Source organism: Macaca thibetana, chromosome 19, assembly GCF_024542745.1.
Source record: "Macaca thibetana thibetana isolate TM-01 chromosome 19, ASM2454274v1, whole genome shotgun sequence".
NCBI lineage: Eukaryota > Metazoa > Chordata > Mammalia > Primates > Cercopithecidae > Macaca > Macaca thibetana.
The window spans coordinates 10,296,711-10,315,418 of NC_065596.1; the positions used below are offsets into that span (position 1 = coordinate 10,296,711).

General features: G+C 53.8%; 1 protein-coding gene across 2 annotated transcripts in view; it reads left to right on the forward strand.

The window, feature by feature from the left end:
• Positions 1–18,708, forward strand: part of ADGRL1 (adhesion G protein-coupled receptor L1) — a 64,272-nt gene that overhangs the window by 12,162 nt on the left and 33,402 nt on the right. For both annotated transcript variants that reach the window (XM_050769912.1, XM_050769913.1), the window contains exon 2: positions 15,283–15,447. In XM_050769912.1, coding sequence (XP_050625869.1) covers positions 15,378–15,447 — 70 coding nt within the window. In that variant the 5' untranslated portion in view covers positions 15,283–15,377. The remainder of the gene's footprint in view (positions 1–15,282; positions 15,448–18,708) is intronic.

The following is an 18,708-nucleotide window of genomic DNA, read 5'->3' on the forward strand; positions in this document are numbered from 1 at the left end:
GAGGCGGGCTCATGGGCAGCTGGGTTTGGGGAGTAGGCAGGAGGCAGGACATGCAGCCAGAGGGCTGTGTGTGGAGGGGCCGGCTGCTGCCAGGAAGGGAGGAGACCATGAGGGGGGCCCAGATCCCAGATCCCCACCTTGGTTCCCCACCCCCCCCAACCCAAGGCACTCAGACTCCCACCCACTCTAGTGCGCAGAGGGTTGCCATGGCAACTGCAGGCTAGGGCAGGCTAGAGGCGCCCCCTCTCCTCCAGCAGCCGCTTCTCCTCCTGTCGCTCTCCCCATCCCCATCCCAGGGCACCCGAGGACAGAGTCTGGGCCTCAGTGGCCCACCCTGCCGCACCGACCCTTGACTTGAGACAGACGTAGGGCTTAGACGCGAACATACAGGCAGGTGTGCAGCCCCCTGTGTCCCATGGGCGAAATAGGGTCACCTATGGCTGGTTGCAATGGATTCCTGGGTGCACCTGCAGTCCCAGCACTTTGGGAGGCTGAAGCAGGAGGATCGCTTGAGCCCAGAAATTCAAGACTAGCCTGGGCAACATGGTGAAACCTCATCTCTACAAAAAATATAAGAATTAGCCAGGCATGGTTCTGTGTGCCTGTAGTCCCAGCTACTTGGGAGGCTGAGCTGGGAGGAGCACTTGAGCCTGGGAGGATGAGGCTGCAGTGAGCTGAGAGTGCACCATTGCACTCCAGCCTGGGCAACAGAGCAAGACCCTGTTGTCTCAAAAAAAAAAAAAAAAAAAAAAAAAAAGGAGAGAAAAAAGAAAGACACATAGGGTGACTAAAGACCACTCAGGTGCAAGGTGGGGACAGACACAGGTGTGGGCTCACCTGGCCTTACAAGTGCAGAACCTCTAGGCATGACCAGCTCTGAGGATGCATAGTCACTCAAATGCAGTGTGGGCCTAGGAGTGGGGGCTCTTCTGGTGCCCCAGGATCCCCCCACAGCTCACCAAGCCCAACCTGGGGAGCCAGCCCTCCCTGGGTTCAAGCCCCCTTACCAGCTGAGTGTTCCTGGGTATGTCTCTTCAGTGACAGAACCTCACTTTCCTCCTCTGTAAAATGGGGGTACAAGCCTCTCCCCTTCCTAAATGGTTATTAGGATTACGTGAGCTACACATGGAAGGTGCTCGGGCTGGGACATGGAGGTGTCCGCCACTGTTCCTGGCATCTCAGGTGGTTCCTTGCTGGAGAGCCCAGCTAGACGCCCACCCTGTCGTTTGCTGTTTCCTGTAAATGGTTTCTCTAAAGTTCTGCAGCTCAGACCCCTGGCCCCATCTCTGCCTCCCTCCTCACTCCCTGTGTGTCCTGACTCCGTATATGAATTTCCTAGGTTCCCACAACAAATTACCACAGACGGGACGGCTTTAGCAACAGAGACTTTATTTATTGATTGATTTATGTTTCAGGGATGGGGTCTTGCTCTATTGCCCAGGCTGAGGTGTGGTGGTGCAATCACAGGTCACTGCAGTCTCAACCTCCCGGGCTCAAGTGATCCTCCCACTTCAGCCTCCTGAGCAGCTGGGACTACAGGTGCATCCCATCACGCCCAGCTACTTTTTTGTATTTGTTTATAGAGCTGGGGTCTCACTGTGTTGCCCAGGCTGGTCTCAAACTCTTGGGCTCAAGCAGTTCTCCCGCCTTGGCCTCCCAAAGTGCTGGGATTACAGGTGTGAGCCACCGCAGCCAGCAACAGAATTGTGTCGCCTCCCAGCTCTGGAGGTTGGAAGTCCAAGATCAAGGTGTCGTCAGGCTTGGTTCCTTCTGGGAGCCTTCAGGGAGAATCCGTTGCAGGCCTGTCTCCTGACTTCTTTTGGTCATTAGCTGGCAATCTTCCCTGGCTTCTAGAAGCATCATTCTGGTCTCTGCCTTCATGGTCACGTGGTCTTCTGTGCATGTCTGTGTCCAGGTTTCCCCTTTATATAAGGGCGCCAGTTGTTGGATTAGGACCCATACTAATGACCTCATTTTAACTTGATTATCTCTGTAAGGACTCCAGATATTCCCAACATAGTCACATGTGAGTTATCAGGAGTTATGACTTCAACGTATCTTTTGTTTTTTTGGCACCCTAGGACTCCAACCTATCTTTTGTTTTTTTGACACAGAGTCCCACTCTCTTGCCCAGGCTAGAGTGCAATGGTGCAGTCAGAGCTCACTGCAGCCTCAACCTCCTGGGCTCAAGCGACCCTCCCACCTCAGCCTTCGCAGTAGCTAGGACTTATAGGCACGTGCCACCGTGCTCGGCTAATTTTTGTGTTTTTTGTAGAGATGGGGTCTCACCGTTGCTCAGTCTTGTCTCAAACTCCAAGGCTCAAGTGATCCTCCCACCTTGGCCTCCCAAAGTACTGGGATTGTGGGTGTGAGCCACTGGGTACTGTGCCTAGCCTGGCATTCTTTTTTTTTTGGCAGAGGGGGTGTGGGGGGGCGGCCGTAATTCAATCCATAACACCTCCCCCTCCAGAGGCCTCAGGGATGGTCAGGCCTGGGTCTCCCAGGGGATACCCACCATCTGCCAAGCTTAGGCTGGTCCCTTGGGGTGCCTGGAGCTTCCTAGGGGAGCCACTCTGGGGAGAGGGGGTCATGTTCCTGCGGAACTCTGTCTGTACCCCTAAAGCAATGGCCCCCTGCCTGTGGGGGTCAGGCATGGCCCCCCAGGTCACAGGGCAGACACCCCATCTCCAGCTATCCTCACTGCCGTCCTTAGTCACTCCCCTGTCTTCAGTACTTTTTTTTTTTTTTTTTTTTTTGAGACAGAGTCTCGCTCTGTCGCCCAGGCTGGAGTGCAGTGGTACAATCTTGGCTCACCGCAAGCTCCGCCTCCTGAGTTCACACGCCATTCTCCTGCCTCAGCTTCCCGAGTAGCTGGGACTGCAGGTACCCGCCACCACGCCCGGCTAATTTTTGTGTTTTTAGTAGAGATGGGGTTTCACCTTGTTAGCCAGGATGGTCTCGATCTCCTGACCTCGTGATCCATCCACCTCGGCCTCCGAAAGTGCTGGGATTACAGGCATGAGCCACTGCTCCTGGCCTTCAGTGAGTTTTTGCTTGGTGACCCACTGTGTGTTCAGGGGGCCAGGAGACAGGAGTCAGGGAAACCAAGTTCCAGCCTCAGAAGTTTCCATTCTCCTGGGAGTAGAAAGGAAATCTAGAAGACTGGGTATGGTGATTCACGCCTGTAATCCCAGCACTTTGGGAGGCCGAGGCGGGTGGATCACCTGAGGTTGGGAGTTCGAGAGCAGTCTGGCCAACATGGCGAAATCCCGTTTCTACTAAAAATACAAAAATTAGCCGGGTGTCGTGTTATGTTACTGTAATCTCAGCTACTCAGAAGGCTGAGGCAGGAGAATCACTTGAACCCAGGAGGTGGAGGTTGCAGTGAGCTGAGATTGCTCCACTGAACTCCAGCCTGGGCGACAGAGCAAGACTCCATCTCAAAGCAACAACAAAAGGCCAGGCACAGTGGCTCACGTCTGTAATCCTAGCACTTTGGGAGACCAAAGCAGGCGGATCACCTGAGGTTGGGAGTTCAAGACCAGCCTGACCAACATGGCAAAACCTCCTCTCTACTAAAAATACAAAAATTAGCCAGGATTGATGGTATGTGACCGTAATCCTAGCTACTCAGGAGGCTGAGGCAGGAGAATTGCTTGAACTCGGGAGGTGGAGGTTGCAGTGAGCCGAGATCGCGCCACTGCACTCCAGCCTGGGCGACAGAGTGAGATTCCATCTAGGAGTGGTCAAGTAAAAGTATGAAGCAGGGATGGGATGGATGAGGTTATAGACTAAACTGTATGTTCTCACCTTCCTCCCAAATGCAGAGGTTGAAGCCCTCACTCCCAGCGTGAGTGTATTTGGAGGTAGGCCCTTGAGGGAGGTAATTAAGGTTAAATGAGATCTTAAGGGTGGGGCCCCCTACTCTGAAAGGACTGGTATCCCAATAAGAAGAGAGAGGCTGGGGCTTGTGGCTCATGTCTATAATCCCAGCACTTTGGGAGGCCAAGGCAGGAGGATCACTTGAGGCCAGAAGCTCAAGACCAGCCTCGGCAACATAGCGAGACCCCATCGCTACAAAAAGAATCAAAAAAGTAGTTGGGCACAGGGGCATGCACCTGTAGTCCCAGCTACTCAGAAGGCTGAGGCGGGAGGATCGCATGAGCCTGGAAGGTTGAGACTGCAGTGAGCTGGGATTGTGTCACTGCACTCCAGCCTGAGCAAGACAGCCAGAACTTGTCTCAGAAAAAAAAGAGAGAGAGAGAGACAGCAGGGATCTGTCTCCCTCTCTGCATGTCCAGAGAAGAGGCCCTGTGAGGATACAGTGAGAAGGCGGAAGAGAATTTCCACAGAAACTGAATTTGCTGGCACCTTGATCTTGGAATTCTGGCCTCCAGAACGAGGAGGAAGTAAATTTCTGCTGTGTAAGCTGCTGCACAGTCTGTGGTACTTTGTTATGGCAGCCCAAGCTAATAGAGAAGGTGACAATGGGGACAAGGGATGCCTCACCCTGTCTGTGTGCCAGGAGCACCCCGAGTGTCTCGTGTGTGAATTTGTCCTGTTGTACAGCTGCCCTCTGAGGTATCCCCGTTTTACCAAGAAGAAAACAGAGACACGAGGTCACGGCATGGCGAGGGATGCACAGGCAGGCGGCGACCACAGGGCGCTGTGTGTGATACAGGGTGGCGGAGGCCCATGTCTGCGTCTCTGGGGAGGACACCTCTGAGTCTGAGGGACACAGATGGGGACAGAGGCTGAGGCTGAGGCTGCAGGGTGGGAACCTGCATGGCTGGAGGGAGATAAGGTGGGAGCCAGAGGCATCGGAGGGGTTAAAGCAGAGGACTCTCCAGTCAACATTGTCTTTTTTTTTTTTTTTTTTTTTTTTTTTTTTTTTTTTTTTTTTTTTTTTTTTTTTTTTTTTGAGGCGGAGTCTCGCTCTGTCGCCCAGGCTGGAGTGCAGTGGCGCGATCTCGGCTCACTGCAAGCTCCGCCTCCCGGGTTCCCGCCATTCTCCTGCCTCAGCCTCCCGAGTAGCTGGGACTACAGGCGCCGCCACCACGCCCGGCTAATTTTTTTGTATTTTTAGTGGAGACGGGGTTTCATTGTGTTAGCCAGGATGGTCTCGATCTCCTGACCTCGTGATCCGCCCGTCTCGGCCTCCCAAAGTGCTGGGATTACAGGCTTGAGCCACCGCGCCCGGCCTTTTTTTTTTTTTTTTAAGATGGAGTCTCACTCTGCCGCCCAGGCTAGAGTTGGTGGCGCAATCTTGGCTCACTGCGACCTCCACCTCCCAGGTTCAAGCAATTCTCCTACCTCAGCCTCCCGAGTAGCTGAGAATACAGGTCCCTGCCACCACACCCGGCTAATTTTTGTATTTTTAATAGAGATGGGGTTTCACCACGTTGGCCAGGCTGGTCTTGAACTCCTGACCTCAGGGGATCTGCCCTCCTCAGCCTCCCAAAGTGCTGGGATCACCGGCGTGAGCCACCGCACCCGGCCACGATTGTCTTTTAAAACACCCCTCTGGAATGGATGAACCTGGAGGACATTATGCTAAGTGAAATAAGCCAGACACAGAAAGACAAATAGTGCGTGATCTCACTTATCTGTGGAATCGAAAAAAGAATTGAACTCATAGAAGCAGAGTAGAGCAGTGGTTACGGGGATGAGGGCACAGGGGAAGGTGGGGGATGTAGGTCAAAGAGTACAAGCTTTTGGCCGGACGCGGCGGCTCAAGCCTGTAATCCCAGCACTTTGGGAGGCCGAGACGGGCGGATCATGAGGCCACGAGGTCGAGACCATCCTGGCTAACACGGTGAAACCCCGTCTCTACTAAAAAATACAAAAAAAAACTAGCCGGGCAAGGTGGTGGGCGCCTCTAGTCCCAGCTACTCGGGAGGCTGAGGCAGGAGAATGGCCTAAACCCGGGAGGCGGAGCTTGCAGTGAGCCGAGATGCTCCACTGCACTCCAGCCTGGGGGACAGAGCGAGACCCCGTCTCAAAAAAAAAAAAAAAGAGTACAAGCTTTCAGCTTTCAGATAAACATGTTTTAACCAGGCAGGATGGCTTGTGCCTGTAATCCCAGCACTTTGGGAGACCAAGGCGGGAGCATCGCTTGACGCCAGGAGTGCAAGGCCAGCCTGAACAACATAGCAAGACCTGTCTCCACAAAAAAATTTAAAATTAACCAAGCATGGTGGCACACACCTGTAATCCCAGCTACACGGAAGGCTGAGGTAGGAGGATCTCTTGAGCCCAGGAGTTCGAGGTTGCAGTGAGCTGTCATGGTGCCACTGCACTCCAGCCTCGGCAACACAGCAAGATCCCATCTCTAAAAAAAAAGTTCCAGAGACCTAAGGTACAGCATGGTGACTATAATTAATAATAGCAGGGCCGGGCGCGGTGACTCACGCCTGTAATGCCAGCACTTTGGGAGGCCGAGGCGGGCAGATCACGAGGCCAGGAGATCGAGACCATCCTGGCTAACACGGTGAAACCCCGTCTCTACTAAAAATACAAAAAAAAATTATCCGGGCGTGGTGGCGGGCGCCTGTAGTCCCAGCTACTCGGGAGGCTGAGGCAGGAGAATGGTGTGAACCCGGGGGGCGGAGCTTGCAGTGAGCTGAGATGCGCCACTGCACTCCAGCCTGGGTGACAGAGCGAGACTCCGTCTCAAAAAAAAAAAAAAAAAAAAAAAAAAAAAGGCCAGGTGTGGTAGCTCACACCTATAATTGCAGCACTTTGGGAGGCCGAGGCAGGCAGATTGCTTGAGCTCAAGAGTTTGAGACCAGCCTGGGCAACATGAGACCCCATCTCTACTAAAAATACAAAAATTAACCAGGCACAGTGGTGCCCACCTGTAGCCCCAGCCACTTGGGAGGCTGAGGCATGGGAATTGCTTGAACCTGGGAGGGAGAAGTTGCAGTGAGCCAAGATTGCGCCACTGCACTCCAGCCTGGGTGACAGAGTGAGATTCCATCTAAAAATAATAATAATTATTATTATTAAATTATTGTTATTAATAAAAATTATTGTTGTTATAGCATATTGTTTTCTTGAAACTTGCTGAGGAATTAGACTCAAGTGTTCTCACCACACATACCAGAAAGGTATCTAGGTGAGGTGTTGGATATGTTGTTAGTTAGCTTGGTTGTAATTTCACAACACATACGGATATCAGAATATCATATAACCTTAAATATATGTAATTTCTACTTGTCAATGATGCCTCACAGTAAAGCTAGGGCAAAAATAAAAAGGACCCTTCTGTGCGGCAGCCCACATGTCCATTACCGACGAATGGATAAAGCAAACGTGGGCCACCCACGCAGTGGAATATTACGCAGCCGTAAAACAGAATGAAGCTTGAATCCAGGCTATGACGTAGGTGAGCCTTGGAAACTTGGTGCTGAGTGAGAGAAGCTGGACACAAAATAAGGCCGGGAACAGTAGCTTACACCCGTAATCTCAGCACTTTACGAGGCCAAGATGGGCAGATCACTTGAGTCCGGGAGTTTGAGGCCAGCCTGGGCAACATGACGAAATCCTGCCTCTACAAAAAATACAAAAATTAGCCAGGAGTTAATTTAGTGGGGTCATGTGACTATAGTCCCAGCTACTCAGGAGGCTGAGACAGGAGGATCACTTGACCCTGGGAGGTAGAGGTTCCAGTGAGCCGAGATTGTGCCACTGCACTCCAGCCTGGGCAACAGAGTGAGACTCCCATCTAACTAGGGGAAAAAAAAAAAAGGCCACATAGTGTGTGATTCCATTTGTATGACATGTCTAGAATAGGTAAATCCATGGAGACAGAAAGTAGATTATAAGGTACCAGGGCTGGGTGACGAGGGGAGAGGGTGTTACTGTTTAGTGGGTAAGGAGTTTTTATTTGGGGTGATAAAATGTTTTGGAGGCCAGGCACGGTGGCTCATGCCTGTAATCCCAACATGTTGGGAGGCCGAGGCGGGTGGATCACTTGAGGTCAGGAGTTCCAGACTAGTCTGGCCAACATGGTGAAACCCCGTGTCTACTCGTGGTGGTGGGCGCCTATAATCCCAGCTATTCGGGAGGCTGAGACAGGAGAATTGCTTGAACCTGGGAGGCGGAGGTTGCAGTGAGCTGGGATTGCACCCTTGCACTCCAGCTGGGTGACAAGAGTGAAACTCTGTTTTAAAAAAAAAAAAGTTTTGGAAATAGATAGTGGTGATGGTTGTTGAACAGCATTTGAGAATTCAGTTACCGCCCCTGAATTGTACACTAAGAAGTGGTTTAAGTGCCAGCCTGGGCAACATAGCAAGACCGGCTGGGCATCGTGGCACATGCCTGTAATCCTAGGTACTCGGGAGGCTGAGGTGGGGGGGATACTTGAGCCTGGTAGTTCAAAGCTGCAGTGTGCTGACATCATGCCACTGCACTTCAGCCTGGGCAACAGAGAGGAGACCCTGTCTCAAAAGCATAAATAAGTAGTTCACGTGTTTAAAATTATACCATAATTTAAAAAAAAAAATACTGGCCTCTAGGTTAGGTATGGTGGCTAACACCTATAACCCCAGCACTTTGGGAGGCTGAGGCAGGTGGATATCAGGCATTCAAGACCAGCTTGGCCAACATGATGAAACCTCATCTTGGCTGGGCGGGGTGGCTCATGCCTATAACCCCAGCACTTTGGGAGGCTGAGATGAGTGGATCATGAGGTCAGGAGATCAAGACCATCCTGGCTAATACAGTGAAACCCCATCTCTACTAAAAAAAAAAAAAAATACAAAAAATTAGCCGGGTGGTGGTGGGCTCCTGTAGTCCCAGCTACGCAGGAGGCTGAGGCAGGAGAATAGCGTGAACCCGGGAGGTGGAGCTTGCAGTGAGCTGAGATCACGCCACTGCACTCCAGCCTGGGCAACAGAGCGAGACTCCGTCTCAAAAAAAAAAAAAAAAAAAAAAAAAAAAAGTCTTTACTAAAAAAAAAAAAAATTATAACAATTAGCTGGGCGTGATGGTGGGTGCCTGTAATCCCAGCTACTCAGGAGGCTGAGGCAGGAGAATTGCTTGAACCTGGGAGGTGGAAATTGCAGTGAGACGAGATTGCACCACTGCACTCCAGCCTGGGTGACAGAGTGAGACTCTATCTCAAAAAAAAAAAAAAGAAAAAATGGCGGGGGGCGGGGGTTGCCTCTGGCAGCCAAGAGAGCCTGGACGCAGGAGGCAAAGGGGCCAGAGGGCACTTGGGGAGTGGCCAGGGCCCAGGACTAGAGGGGCAGATGCTGAAGACAGATGTGTGGACCAACACTGGGATGTTCTGGAAGTATACACAGCCCCAAGACTTACTCTGGAACTGGATTTAGGGGTGAGAGAAAGAGGAGTCAAGGGTTTCAGCTCCTGGGGTTCTGGCTGGAGGGCCTGGGAGGATGGTGGCACCGTGCACTGACGTAGGGGCTTGTTTTGGTCTCGTTGGGCTGAAGATGCCTTAGAGTTCCCGGCGGAAGTATAATGGCTCGGGGGGGCTCCACTCTGGAGTCTCAGCATTCTAGGGTGCAGCCTGGGAGGAAGAGAGGGACTGCCTCTTCCGTGGGTGTCTTTGTGCCCTGACTGGCACCAGGCTGTGCACGGCACCCTCTGATGGGGCCTATGTGGGCCCAGCGTGTACATGCACCGCTCTCCTTACCAGCACCCTGCAGAATAGCAGCACAGAGGGAACCAGGGCCAGGGAGGTGAAGAGACCAGCTCAAGGTCACACCAGGCACGTACACGGCAAAATTGGGATCTAGACCCATGTGGATTGGCTGCCCACACATCGGCTGGATTCCCCGCCATTTTTTTTGTTTTGTTTTATTGGAGGGTCTTGCTCTGTTGCCCAGACTGGAATGCAGTGGCAGGATCATAGCTTAATGCGGCCTTGCAAACTCCTGGGCTCAAGTGATCCTCTTGCCTCAGCCGCCCCAGTAGCTAGGTGCCACCACACCAAATTAAAAAAAAAAAATTGGCCAGGCACTGTGGCTCATGCCTGTAATCCCGGCACTTTGGGAGGCTGAGGCAGGCCGATCACGAGGTCAAGAGATCGAGACCATCCTGGCCAACATGGTGAAACCCCGTCTCTACTAAAAATACAAAAAAATAGCTGGGCGTGGTGGTGCATGCCTGTAGTCCCAGCTACTCGGGAGGCTGAGGCAGGAGGATCGCTTGAACTCAGGAGGCGGAGGTTGCAGTGAGCCGAGATCGCACCACTGCACTCTAGCCTGGTAACAGAGCGAGACTCCGTCTCAAAAAAAAAAAAAGAAAATTCTAGAGACATGCTGCCCAGGCTGGAGTGTAGTGGCACCATCATAGCTCACTGCAGCCTTGAACTCCTGGGCTCAAGTGATCCACCCACCTTAGCCTCCCAAAGCACTGAGATCACAGGCATGAGTCACCACACCAAGCCAGCCATTTTTACTTCCCCTCAGTAGCTCCTCTTGCTAGGATACCTGTTGCAGTGTGAAAGAAAGCACTTGGAGACCCAGAGAGGGAAGTACTCCTCAGCTTGGGGCTCCCCTGAACCTTTCTGTGGTTCTGGGAAGTTGGGGGGGGAAATGAGGAAGTTGAAATGAGAAAGCCACTCCCCATCCCCAAGGTAACGTGCTGTGAAACGATCTGAAAGTGACACCGGCCATGTCTAGTCAGGGATGTGGGGGGAGATGCGGATGGGGGCTGGTGGTGGCTGGGGGGGTAACACGCTGTAAAATGATCTGAAAGTGACACCAGCCGTGTCTAGTCAGCGGATGGGGGCTGGTGGCGGCTCGGGGGGTAACTTGCTGTAAAATGATCTGAAAGTGACACCAGCCGTGTCTTGTCAGGGATGTGGGGGGAGATGCAGATGGGGGCTGGAGGTGACTGGGGGGGATTTACTGAAGAAGCTGGGGCAGTGGAGAGGGAGCTGGCATCAGGAGTGGGCATGAGAGGGGAAGCGGGCAGAGAGCTGCAAGGCTGGAGAGGGGGTGTTCAGGGCTGTCTAGCAGATATTATCTTCCCATTTCCCATGTGAGGAGACTGAGGTCTGGAGGCAGGTGTCCTCCCCTATGGGGATCTTTATTTTTTGAGGGTCTGTGCTGTTTATTTTATTTTATTTTATTTTATTTATTTATTTATTATTATTTTTTTTTGAGACAGAGTCTCGCTCCGTCAGTCAGGCTGGAGTGCAGTGGCACGATCTCGGCTCACTGCAAGCTCCACCTCCGGGGTTCATGCCATTCTCCTGCCTCAGCCTCCTGAGTAGCTGGGACTACAGGCGCCTGCCGCCACGCCTGGCTAATTTTTTTGTATTTTTAGTAGAGATGGGGTTTTACCGTGTTAGCCAGGATGGTCTCGATCTCCTGACCTTGTGATCCGCCTGCCTCGGCCTCCCAAAGTGCTGGGATTATAGGCGTGAGCCACTGCGCTTGGCTTATTTATTTATTTTTGAGACAGTCTGGCTCTGTCACCCAGGCTGGAGTGCAATGTCGTGATCTTGGCTCACTGCAACCTCTACCTCTTGGGTTCAACCAATTCTCGTGTCTCAGCCTCCGGAGTAGCTGGGATTACAGGCACCCGCCACCATGCCCGGCTAATTTTTTGGCATTTTTAGTAGAGACGGGGTTTCACCATGTTGGCCAGGCTGGTGTTGAACTCCCGACCTCTGTTGATCCGCCCTCTTCGGCTTCCCAAAGTGCTGGGATTATAGGCGTGAGTCGCCGCACCCGGCCGTGTGCTCATTTGTAAGGGCCTCTCTCAAGAAGCTTGTGTTGATATAAAAAGGTAATTTCAGGTGCTCACTTGAGAGCTGTGAATTAAAAACACGGAAAAGGATGGCGGCCGAGGGCAGCAGGCGAGGGCTGTTTCGTTTGCAGGGGGCCAGGGTAGGTCACTCTGCTGGGGTGACCTTGCTGCTGAGCCCCGAACAATGAGCAGCTGCAGCCGACGTGCAGGGATCCTGCTTGGGGGCTGGAACTGGAATGTTTCAGGAACAGGAGGGAGGACAGAATGGGGCTTGGAGAGCTTGGTGGTACCAGTTCACCCACAGCCTCTGGGCTCTGGTGAGGAACTGAGACCCCAGCAGAGACTGGTTAATGTTGGGATCAGCGTCATTACGTGGTCCCTTAGCTCTGAGTGGAGGGCGGATTGGGAGGCGGGCAAGGAGGCCGGGACAACGTACAGGATAGGATGGTGGCATGGACCTGGGTGCTGTGCTTGGAGCCAGAAGTGGGCAGGTCGGCGAGATACTTTAGAGGCAGAGCCCACAGGACTTGCGGATGGCTTCTGTGAGGGGGATGACAGGGAAGGTGAGAAATCAAGGCAGAGTCCTAGCTTTAGGATCTGAGATTCATTCAACAAATAATTCATTGCCGCGTGCCGGGCCTATTCTAAAAGTTGAGGATATGAAGTCAGCTGTGGGGGGTGGCCTCACACAGTAATCCCAGCACTTTGGGATGTTGAGGCAGAAGGATCTCTGGAGGCCAGAAGTTCATGTTCAGCCTGGGCAACATAGCAAGACCTCATCTTTACAAAATAAAATAAATTAGCCGGATGTGATGGTGTATACCTGTGGTCTCAGCTACTAGGGAGGCCGAGGCAGGAGGATCGCTTGAGCCTGGGTGGTGAAGGCTGCAGTGAAGCATGATTTCACCACTGCACTCCAGCCTGAGTGACAGAGCAGCATCCTATCTCTAAAAAAATAAAAGTAAATAAAAGTTGGGGATACGGCTACCATGAGCAAAACAGTTCAATGATCCCTGCCCCATGAAAAGGACATTCTATACACCAGGTGAATAGTTCTATCGAGCAGAGGCCTGAAGGAGCTGGCCATGTGGACAGTGGGTTGGTAGAAGCGACAGGTGCAAAGGCCCTGGGGCAGGGCCTGCTGTGGTGCAGGAATGGCAGGAGTGACTGGAGCAGAAATAGGGTCAGGGAGCTAACTGGGCCAATTGCAAGGGTTTCGATTTTTAGCAGGGAAATAGTAGTGGGGGCTTGGAGGAGAGATTCCAGGCTGGACATCAGAGATTTGAAAGTGCTGCCTCAATGATAGTACTGAGAGCCCAGGACAGCCTGAGATGGGACAGGCTGCGATGATAGCTGGATGTGACAGGGCAGGGGTTCCCACGCTGGAGGGCCTACCTCAGAGAATGTGTATTTCTGGCCAGCACAGTGGCTCACGGCTGTAATACCAGCACTTTGGGAGACTGAGGCGGGAGGATCTTTTTTTTTTTTTTTTTTTGAGACTGCACCCGGCCAGCAGGAGGTGAGGCCAGGAGTTCGACACCAGCTTGGGCAATATAGCGAGATCATGTCTCTATAAAAAAATTAAAAATTAGCTGGGCGTGTTGGCGAGAGCCTGTGGTCCCAGCTACTGGAAAGGCTGAAGTGGGAGTATCACTTGAACCCAGGATCTGGAGGTTGCAGTGAGCTGTCATTGTGCCACTGTACTCCAGCCTGGGCAACAGAGCAGGACCCTGTCTCTTAATAAAAGAAAGAGAGGCTGGGCGCGGTGGCTCACGCCTGTAATCCCAGCACTTTGGGAGGCCGAGACGGACGGATCACAAGGTCGGAAGATCGAGACCACAGTGAAACCCCGTCTCTACTAAAAATACAAAAAAAAATTAGCTGGCCACGGCGGCGGGCACCTGTAGTCCCAGCTACTCGGGAGGCTGAGGCAGGAGAACGGCATGAACCCAGGAGGCAGAGCTTGCAGTGAGCCGAGATCGCGCCACTGTACTCCAGCCTGGGCGACAGAGCGAGACTGTCTCAAAAAAAAAAAAAAAAAAAGAAAGAAAGAATGCGTTTCTACCAAGTTCCTGGCAAGGCTGATTCCAGTATGCTGGGGCCACACCTGGAGAACCAGGGTGTCGATAAAGAGCTGAGGACAGATATTTGAGCATGCAAACTTGAGAGGATCTGGGGAGACTGAGGCAGGGAGAGGTGAGAAGGAGCAGCCTTAAGGCAGGAAGAAACTGGTTGGAACCAAGCCCTGGACTGGGCACAGTGGTTCACTCCTTTAATCCCAAAGTTTTGGGGGGCCCAGGCAGGAAGATCCTTTAGCCCAGGAGTTTGAGATCAGTCTGGGCAACACAGCAGGACCTCCTCTCTGCAACAAATTTTTTTTTTTTTTTTTTTTTTGAGACGGAGTCTCGCTCTGTCGCCCAGGCTGGAGTGCAGTGGCCGGATCTCAGCTCACTGCAAGCTCCGCCTCCCGGGTTTACGCCATTCTCCTGCCTCAGCCTCCCGAGTAGCTGGGACTACAGGCGCCCGCCACCTCGCCCGGCTAGTTTTTTTGTATTTTTAGTAGAGACGGGGTTTCACCGTGTTAGCCAGGATGGTCTCGATCTCCTGACCTTGTGATCCGCCCGTCTCGGCCTCCCAAAGTGCTGGGATTACAGGCTTGAGCCACCGCGCCCGGCCTTTTGCAACAAATTTAAAAATTAGCTGGTGGTAGAGGTGCAAGCCTGCGATATCAGCTACTCGGGAGGCTGAGATGGGAGGATCGCTTGAGTCTGGGAGGTCGAGGCCGCAGTGAGCTATGATTGTATCATTGCACTCCAGCCTGGGCAACAGAGTGAGACCCGGTTTCTAAAATAAAAAAAGAAAAAGAACTGAGCCGCTATGCCTGGTGACAGAGCAGGTGGGGAGGATGGCAAGGGACGGCACACAATTCTCACCCCTCCCGCATCCCCCCTGCCCTCCCACCAGAGGGGGAGGCGGTGCCCCCCTCCCATCCCGCCTGCCTGTCTCCAGCTTACCCTGAAGGTCTCCCAGAGAGGAAAGAGGGGACTCGGGCGTCCCTGGTTCCCGATCTGTGGCGCCAGCTAGATTCTAATTAGCCACCAGAGCTTGAGAGACAGGAAGCAGGGGGCTGGGGGCGGGGGCTTGGATTCCTGCCCAAGACGGAGGCTGCAGGTTGGGCTGCACGCCTGGGTCCCTCACTCAGGAGGACGCTCATCACCTCCTTTCTCACAGTGAGGATGCGGGTCGGGGAGGTGAGTGGGCAGGGTCAGGACAGGGGCATGGGGAAGAGGCTTCCGGAGGAGCTGTCCCAGGAGGTTCCGGCAGGGAAGAGTTGGCAGTCTGTTTGCCCAGAGGTGCCCAGATGGGTGGGTCTGCCTGCTGCGTGTAGGGGTGGGGGCTGTGGTGTGAGCTGCAGGCCCTGGAGGGGGCCCTCCAGATAGGGCTGGCTCGAGGGACGTGCTGGACCTCAGGCTCTCAGAGCCACTCAGCCACCAGCAGGAGGAGAGGGGAGCAGCCCGGAGGCCCTATCCCCACCTCACTCTCCCTGTCCTCCCCCAGGCTGGTGGTCCAGGCCGTGGTGCCCGCCAGGTGATGCGGGGCGAAGCCCCCCGCACAGGCCACTGAGAGTCCCGGACACGCACCCGGCTGCCACCATGGCCCGCCTGGCCGCAGTGCTCTGGAATCTGTGTGTCACCGCCGTCCTGGTCACCTCGGCCACCCAAGGTAGGTGCTGCTGGCGCCGGGGAGGGGCCTCGGCTCCCAAACCCTGCTGGGAGGGCAGATAAAATGTTGAGAACCCTCCTGATCACTCAGTAAAGAATCACAGCCCCCGCCCCGCCCAGACCTCAGCTGAAGCAGGCCAGTGGAAGACTCAGTGGTAACACACACCCCAGCGCCACCAAGAGGCCCCTGGACCATCCCCTCACCTCCAACAAGTCGGCTGGGCCAGGTTGGTAGGGGCCATCCTGCTGTGGCCCCTGGGACGAGGACAGGCCTTGGTGAGCCGATGCTTCTCTCTCTCTCTCTCTCTCTCTCTCTCTCTCTCTCTCTGTGATTACATCTTCAAGGCTCTCACTGGGAAGAAGGCTTAATTAAAGCATGCCCGCTGACGTTTATTTAAAAACAACTAATTACCCGCTCAGCCCTATGCCGGCCCTGGGATCCTGCACACGCCACAATTAGTGCCCCAAGCCTGCCCGCCCACCCTCACCGGTTACTCAATTACTGGCCCCGTGGCGGGCCCAGGCCAGGGGCAAGGGCAGGATAAGGTGAGAGGCCAAGAGAAGAGGCCAGTGGGCCTGGCCCCTCACCCTGGGATGTGCCCCCTGCCCGCCCTGACATCCCTTCACACACCCGCCGTGTGAAGGGCATCGGCGGGTGACTCTGCTCCCTCCGGCCCTGCCCTCTGGAAAGCTCCAAAGGTTGAAGGGACACGGTTCGGCTGGGCCCCAGGGCCTTGGAACTGCCCCGCTGGCCAGCAGCCTCACTCCCCTGCTGCTACATTCTCTGCCCATCCAGGTCCTGCCCCATAGCCCCAGCTGGGCCGGGAGGGGCCGCCTCCACCCCCAGACCCATCTGAGCCAGGCTTCCACCCCCGGCCCTCCCTCCCAAGCCCGGGAAGGCTAAAATTAGATGAGGAGGCAGATGGTGCTGGAGGAACACATGTGAAATGTTCCCCCTGCTGGGACTCAACTCACCCCAAAAAACCCCAGGGGCCTCCCTGCCATACCCCTGGGGTACCCACCCAGATCTCTGGAAAGGTTCGACTCCGTAACTGTCCCACACGAGTGCCCCCCCGAAACCTCGTACGGCAGGGGGTCACTTCCTTCACCTCCAAGAGATGGTCCCCACATTGGGGCGTCTGGGCCCCTGGCTGAATCCCTGCTCCCCTCCAGCACCCCGCACGGCCTGGCTGGGACCAGCGTCACAGAAGGTGCTGCCCCGGCCAGCATGGACCCTGCCAGGCACCCTCTGTTGTGCAGACAAACCGCCTTAATAATACTCATAATAACAATAATTAGCATTCATATCATCTTACTGCGCTCTGCGCACATTAACACCCTGGAGCCATCACAACAGCCCTGTGAGATGGGAATTGTCCTCTCTGCCCCTCAGGGGAGGGACAGAGGCACAGAGGCGGTCAGTGACTTGGATGAGGCTGCATCCAGGGAGTGGCCGGGCTGGAATTCCAATCCCAGCCGGCAGTCTGGCTCCTACATTCTGGTTCTCCGTCCCCGTGTGGTACAAAATGATGGCCGACATGGGGCAATGCAGTCCGCCCCGGGAGCTCAGCCTGCTCAGGACACGTCCCTTCCTTGTCACAGTGAAAACCCAGGAGGTTTCCCAGATGATACTGATCAGGCACCCTCCATGTACAGGGTGCCATGCTCCTTGCTTCCTTCAAGAGCATTTTCTAAGGCACAGAATCCCTGCAGGATGACCCGGGGCTGTAGGTGCCCATTTCACAGATTGGGAAACTGAGGTTGGGGAGAGAACAACAGTGGGTGTTCAAACTTTTTTTATATTTTTATTTTGAGACAGAGTTTTGCTCTTGTCACCCAAACTGGAGTGCAGTGGCATGATCTTGGCTCGCTGCAACCTCTGCCTCCCGGGTTCAAGCGATTCTCCTGCCTCAGCCTCCTGAGCAGCTGGGATTACAGGTGCCTGCCACCACACCCAGCTAATTTTTTGTATTTTTAGTAGAGATGGAGTTTCACCACGTTGGCCAGGCTGATCTTGAACTCCTGACCTCAGGTGATCCACCTAGCTCGGCCTCCCAAAATGCTGCGATTACAGGCATGAGCCACTGCACCCGGCCACTGTTCGAACTTGATCGTGCATCACCATCACCTGGTTGGCACAGAACCCTGCAGGTTCCTGGCCTCACCCCTGCGATTTTGATCCAGCAGGCCCAGCATAGGGCCCGAATCTGCATTCTGAACCAGCCCTCACATCTGCCCTGTCAGCCGCAAAACCAGTCTCCTGTGGTTTCTTCTAGAAACATGAGTTCATTCCCGTGCTTTCTCTGCTCCTCGCATGGGGTGGGGTGAAGTTAGGGAAGTCCCCAAGACAAGCTTCACTTCTGATACCAACAATACATTTGGGGGTCTCCCAGAGAACACTCAGGTATGAGCATTCACTAGAAGGACTTGGAACTGACTAGAAGATGTTATGCTCTCAGTTTATTACATCAAAAGGATACAGATTAAAATCAGGGCCAGGTGCACTGGCTCACTCCTGTAATCTCAATGCTTTGGGAAGCCAGGGCGGGAGGTTTGCTTGAGCTCAAGGGTTCGAGACCAGCCTGGGCAACATGGCAAGTACCCCATCTCTACAAAAAATAAAAAAAATTAGCCAGGCATGGTGGTATGTGCCTATTGTCCCAGCTACTCGGGAGGCTGAGGCAGGAGGATCCCTTGAGCCCAGTAGTTTGAGGCTGCAGTGAGCTATGATCGCGCCACTGTGCTCCAACCTGGGTGACACAGTGAGACCCTGTCTGAAAAAACAAACAGGCCAGGTGCGGTGGCTCACGCCTGTAATCCCAGCACTTTGGGAGGCTCAGGCGGGCAGATCACCTGAGGTCAGGAGTTTGAGACCAGCCTGGCCAACATGGCGAAACCCCATCTCTACTAAAAATACAAAAATGAGTGGGGTGTGGTGGCGGGCGCCTGTAATCCCAGCTACTTGGGAGGCTGAGGCAGGAGAATCACTTGAATCTGGGAGGCAGAGGTTGCAGTGAGCTGAGATTGCACCACTGCACTCCAGCCTGTGTGACAGAGCGAGATTCTGTCTCAAAACAAATAAAAATAAGGCAAGGGAAGAGGTGCATAGGGTAGAGTCCAAGAAAGTTCCGTTCATGGAGTTTCCAATTACCCCCTCCAGTGGAGTCCTGGACAGCGTTAACTCTCCCGGCAACAATGTGTGACAACACACATGGTGTACTGCCAACCAGAGAGGCTCCCCCAAGCCTTGTTGTCCAGGGTC